The sequence below is a fragment of the Pseudophryne corroboree genome, chromosome 4 (genome assembly GCF_028390025.1).
Source record: "Pseudophryne corroboree isolate aPseCor3 chromosome 4, aPseCor3.hap2, whole genome shotgun sequence".
Lineage (NCBI taxonomy): Eukaryota > Metazoa > Chordata > Amphibia > Anura > Myobatrachidae > Pseudophryne > Pseudophryne corroboree.
In genome coordinates, this window is record NC_086447.1 from 794,081,119 (window position 1) to 794,087,118 (window position 6,000).

The window sequence follows — 6,000 nt, forward strand, 5'->3', positions numbered from 1 at the left end:
GTCGTGTCTTCATTTCCCTGCTAAGGTTTAAAGTGTATTATCGCATTGCATAGCTGTTAAGGGTTCACGGTGTATCATTGGGTGTGTAAGCGCTATGTGTACTTTGTACAGCCAGCGCGGCGTTTGTACGCAAAGTCCGTACTCGGTACTGGACTCTGTACGCTAGCGGTGTAAAAAGTCCGTAGGTTGCGGATTAAGTATAGCGGCCGCAGCGGCTTCATTTAAAGTGTATGAAATGTCTTTTTAAAGTGTTGCTTTGAGTCCTGTATGAAAATCAGCGTTCTCAGGGGGAGCGGGGGGGATTGGGTTATGATGCCATGCTTGTGCCCCCATCCAAGCCAACCTATGTCTAATGTACATGTCATCAAAATGCATATGACCCTGAATTGCCCATACTGTATTTGTGAGTGTATATTTTTGGCATATGCATATTGCAAGTCCCCGCAAGATACAGTATATAAATGGGCACACCCACACCTCTGCAGCAGCCCCTATATATGGGATAGAATTTGTGAACTTTAAAAATTTGGTTGCGGTTTCTTGGAAGAATGAATTAATATATGATCCAGAGTTACATGCATTTCGCGCAAAGAGATAAATGTGTGTGCATCTATGTGGCTGCACCGCCCTCATTCATAGCTTGCTCCAGTAGCTGACATCACTGTCAGTGCTCCAGCATAATTCCAGGTGCAAGAAACCCATTCTGCATATGCTCAACTCAGCATAGTCTGCAGTTCCACCTTCACACCGATGACATCAGGTTACATGCAAACGCCACGTCGCCGCCCAGCTACACCCATTCAACTGCAAGTAGGGATGGTGTAGTGGCAACAGCATCATATGCAACATCATATATCAACAGCAACATATGGGCCCACCACCCCTGCACCCATCTCACATACTGTAATAACCTGTCAGAACTCTTTCCCCGCCACAGCGGAGCCCTCACACCAGATTATGTGATGTGGCTGCTCTCAGTGTTCCCTGGTTACCTCATCACTGTACAGAATGCTCCCTGCGAACAGCGAGATTATTGTAATATCAGAGAACTGGGCCCTGGGTCAAAATTAAATGCTGGGTATTTAATGATAAAAAGGTTATCTGTTATTAAATAGAGCTTTGGTGCTGCATGATAGGGCAGCATTTGTTGTAACATGTACTGTAGGAACTGTATCAACATTGTGTATCTCATCCAGTAACAATGTACATATACTGTATGAACTATGTTGACTTTGTTTAACATGATGCATATCTACTATACAGTTCTGCACCTAAATACATGCAACACCAATGTTCTGTTTAATAAAATATATATATTTTATTTATAAATATCCAGCATTTGATTTGAAGAACAAACATAGGGGGGTAGGAGGGCTAGGAGTGTAATCACGAAGAGTATTACTGTTGTATTTTACAATCCCTAGTATTACAGTCTTGGAACACAGTAAGTGGAAGGGTGAAGGGTTAGAAAGAGATGGGTGCATTCTTAATGATAACATAGTACACAAAAAGGGTAGGTGGGCTACAGTAGGTGTTTTCTCATACAGAGCATTTATGCAGCGTTATACAATCCCTAGCATTAATGTCTTGGAACACTGTGGGGTAAATGTACTAAGGTGTGAGTTTTTTTGGGAGAACTGGTGATGTTGCCCACAGCAACCAATCAGATTGTATTATCTTCTAGAACAGCAGTTCCCAACCCGTAGTACCCGTTCCTCCGGGGGTACGCAGCAGACTGGTCGGGGGTACTTGAAAACACTGACGGTAATGGCAGAAGCATACCTCCCAACATGACCCTCTCCAGGAGGGACAGAATGCTCTGCTCCTGGACTTCCCTCTTAATTTATGCTTGCCATCACCTGTTCTGAAACACCTTTCTTATCCATTACCCTGTTTAATACAGGTGTCGGCAATCATAAATTAAGGAAAAGTCAAGAAGCAGAGCATTGTGTCCCTCCAGTCAATGCGCTGTCGTGCCGGGAGGACGCCAGGAGAGGCAGCCATGGCTGGTTGAAGGAGTCCCCGGCGCATACGCTGTCGTGCTAGGACGACGATGAGTCCTACAACCGCGGCTGGAGGAAGGAGCCGGCCCGCGGATAAAATTAAAACACAGGCAGGTGCTCATTAAGTTTAACTTTATACGTTATTGAGGCAAATAGAATATGTAATTTACCTCTAATTTGTCCTGCTGCAGCGATTGAAGTGATTGTATCCACAATTTGTATACCTTTATTTCGTTAGCATGTACATATCTTCCTGTTCTATTTCAACCCTGAAGCATCTGTTTCCTTTAAGAAACCACTCTGTATAGTATGTCTGTTTTGCTCAATTAAATAGCTCTAAGAAGCTTGTTTTAACTTAAGAATTTATTGGTGTGTAGCCTTCTTTTTTTTTTTTTTTTTTACTGTATCTATGCATTGCATTGGAGTTTGAGGATACCTATTTTTCAGGTACACCGCCCTACTGAAGAACATTTTTTTACAGGGACACTCCACATCCACTCTTATTCTCTTTGGATATTTAGAGATGCAAATTGTGGGGTACCTACTGTATCTTATCTATACAAATCCAGCTCCTTTCCATGATTAAGTCAAGAGAGTGCCTGGCTTGTTAAAGCAAAGAACAGTAAGCCACAAACAGTTGGCACATGTGGATGGAGAATTCATTTTAGATTAGGATGGGTGTGCCACAAAATGCAGAGTGCCGCCACCAGCTTACACTTCCTGGGTCTAACAACAGCAGCTATCCCCGGGAGTATCTTATTCCTTGTCTCTTATTCCACACTAGTTGATCCTGGTGGTGCTGTTCCATTACTGCTATCAAATCAGGCTCTCCTGTATAAACCTCAGTCTGGCCAATGTGGGGCAGCACTGCCTCACAGCACTGAGGTCACGAGTTCAATTCCCACCACGGCCCAAACTGTGTGGAGTTTGTATATTCTCCCTGTGCTTGCGTGGCTTTACTTTGGGTACCCCGGTTTTCTCCCACAATTCAAAAATATACTGGTATGTTAATTGGCTCCCAACAAAATTAACCCTAGAATGAATGTGTGTGCGTGTTGCAGGGAATATAGATTGTAAGCTCCACTGGGGCAGGGACTGATGTGAATGTTCAAATATTCTCTGTAAAGCGCTGCGGAATATGTGTGCGCTATATAAATAACTGGTAAAAACAAACTTTTCTGGGATGGATGGGGGGGGGATTTAGGAGACGAGGGGGGTAGTCATAAATGAAAAGCCTAATCAAGGGGTACGGAAGAGAAAAAGGCTGGGTACCACTGTTATAGAAGCAGCTAGATAAATGTTAAGTAGAATCTGATTGGTTGCTATAGGCAACATCACCAGTTCTAAAAAAAACCCTCCCATCTTAATAAATTTACCTATGTGTATGTTTTTGAGGGGCCCTTTTAAAATGTTTCTATGTGGACCACAATGTTCTAGACAAGCCCTTGCTGCTACTCACTGTTTGATGGAAGTGGTTCTGGCTCCTCTCTTTGGTCTTCAGGTACTAGAATATGTAAAGAAATAAAAAGTGAGCTTTTGTATTTTAACATGTTAAATTTTGTTGTGGCTTCTTGGAAGAGTTAGTACATGAAACCGTAAAGGGCTGATGGAGATGACGCATCATGCATGACTTCTCTCTCCATGTGCTCCGGAACCACACGTGTGCTAGTATGAGTGGTTTCTTGGAAGAGTGAATTAGTATATGATTTGGAGTTGCACGCATTTTGTGCACAGAGATAAATGTGGACATTCGCCTGTCAACAGAGTTGGACACATTTATGTGGCTGCACTGTCCTCATTCATAGTTTGCTGAAGTAGGCGTCATTGCAATTCCACCTACGCACCCATCAGAACACTTACAGTAGGTTGCATGCGATGCTCAGTCAACACCCAGCTTCAAATGCAAGTAGAGAGTGGGTGCCGTTGCTATGGGGCCCAGATGGTGAACCTCCCCTGCACCCATCTTACTTAAGTTAACCCACAGTTTTCCTAACTGCGCCATTACAGTCCAGGTTTTAAGGATATCCATGCTTGAGTTTAAATCAAATTTACTGAGGTACGGGTTGGCACAAAACAGGACAGCTGCGGCCAAACTTGATTTATATGCAAACCGCATCAGACATCCATCTTCCACTACGCAACTAGCTCCAAAGACATAAGCAATAAAGAAGGCCAGGGTAACCGCCCCTGGTGACCCCCTCCCCAGCAATTAATGTCACTCGCTGTATGTAGCACATGCATGATGGTAATGAACGATGGCATCATTACATGATACGCTGTGCCGCCGCTGACTCTTCTGTCCCCGTTGCCACTGCCAGTGTAGAGCAGAAGGAGGCGACCGGTCTATAAGCACAAGAAGCTGCATCAGCAGTGTCTGCCCCGTGCTTGCAGAAACCCTCCCTACCCAGTGTGTGGTAAGTGTATATTTATTTAATTTACATTTAATGTAATTGTACCAAATGTAACAAAGGGGTGTTACATTGGGGCAGATTAACAATTGGGAAGATGGGGCTACATCCCCAGGCCTCCACATTAAAATATGCCCATCGTCATGACAGTCTATTATTACCCAATTTTGTCTTATTACGGTTTTTGTTCCCAAAAGTGCAATGGAAAATGCTGGCACTATATACTGTAAATAACTATAAATAAATACATAGAATTCCATTAACTTGAAAACGCTAGTCCTTGCTACAATCCTCTAAAAACTTACTATGCTCCCCTGTAAATGGACTGCCTTATATTATTATTAAAGTCCTAAAAACAGAAATAATTTCAAATGTGCCATGTGCCGACACTCATATTTAAGTCACAATATGAATCATCCTTATGTGCCTTATGCCAAAGCAAGTAGTCCCAGTTATGCTTGCTCCATCAGTATACCCTGATGACTCCATGTACCTGTTTGGCTGCATAGAAACCAATCATTGGGAAATCATGGAATATGCAATACATAGTTGAATCACTGCATTCCTCTTACCCTTTACATCCTCTGAGTCACTTGAATCCGTCAGATTGTTTGAATCGTTTACTTCTTTGGAATCCTTTGGTGCCTTATGTCGTCTCCTTGGTGGTGGCAGACCCCGCACTCTACTCTCATGCTCTCTCAGAGTGTAGCGGAGCATAAGGTTTTCTTGCATGAGTGTTAGCATGTTGCGAAGCTCTATGTTTTCATGGGCTAAAACAGTATTTTTTTGTTTTAAGCAATCTACTTCCAGGATCTCCACAGAGCTACTTTCAGAGGAGGATGACAACTTCTTCGTGATCTCCATAGAGCTACTTCCAGCAGAGGATGACATCTTAGGGAGCTCTACAGAGCTACTTTCAGCAGAGGATGACATCTTAGGGATCTCTACAGAGCTACTTCCAGCAGAGGATGACAACATCTTAGGGATCTCTACAGAGCTACTTCCAGCAGAGGATGACAACATCTTAGGGACCTCCACAGAGCTACTTACAGGTGAAGAAGATGACATCTTAACACTAAGTTCTCTTTCAGGTGTTCTCTGCATTCTGTAAGTTCTCTTTCAGGTGATCTCAGCATTCAGTAGTGCACTGTAGGATGGAGATGAATGGCTCTGTATATGGCCCTATGATGTCATCTCCCATGTCACAAAGACCAGTAGTGCCCGCTGTAGCTTTACTGCAGACAAAGCAGCACATTCAGCCTCCAGCTTTCATCTTGGTTGCTACGAGCAACACTTTGTGTAGTTTCTGTAGTAATTAGAAAGAGGCCAAAAACTATGTTTTTACAAAAATAAAACCAACCATACTATTGTAATTTGATCTGAGGCATAACAGGCTAACTCCATGTGCATGAAAAAGATCCATTTCTTTTTTTAGAATACGTATGTTCATTTCTGGCTGGCACATGTGGTTGGTTAGATATACTATATGGTAGCTCCTGGTTATACAGTGGCGCTTGAAAGTTTGTGAGCCCTTCAGAATTTTCTATATTTCTGCTGAAATTCGGCCTAAAACTATTCCAGATATTCAC

General features: G+C 43.0%; 1 protein-coding gene across 1 annotated transcript in view; it reads right to left on the bottom strand.

The window, feature by feature from the left end:
- Window positions 1-5,672, bottom strand: part of LOC134911776 (speriolin-like protein) — a 37,807-nt gene extending 32,135 nt beyond the window's left edge. The window contains exons 1-2 of the mRNA XM_063919813.1: window positions 4,984-5,672; window positions 3,463-3,507 (exon numbers count right to left, since the gene is read on the bottom strand). Of these exons, the coding sequence (XP_063775883.1) occupies window positions 3,463-3,507; window positions 4,984-5,515 (577 nt within the window). The 5' untranslated portion in view covers window positions 5,516-5,672. The remainder of the gene's footprint in view (window positions 1-3,462; window positions 3,508-4,983) is intronic.
- Window positions 5,673-6,000: the final 328 nt, after the last annotated feature.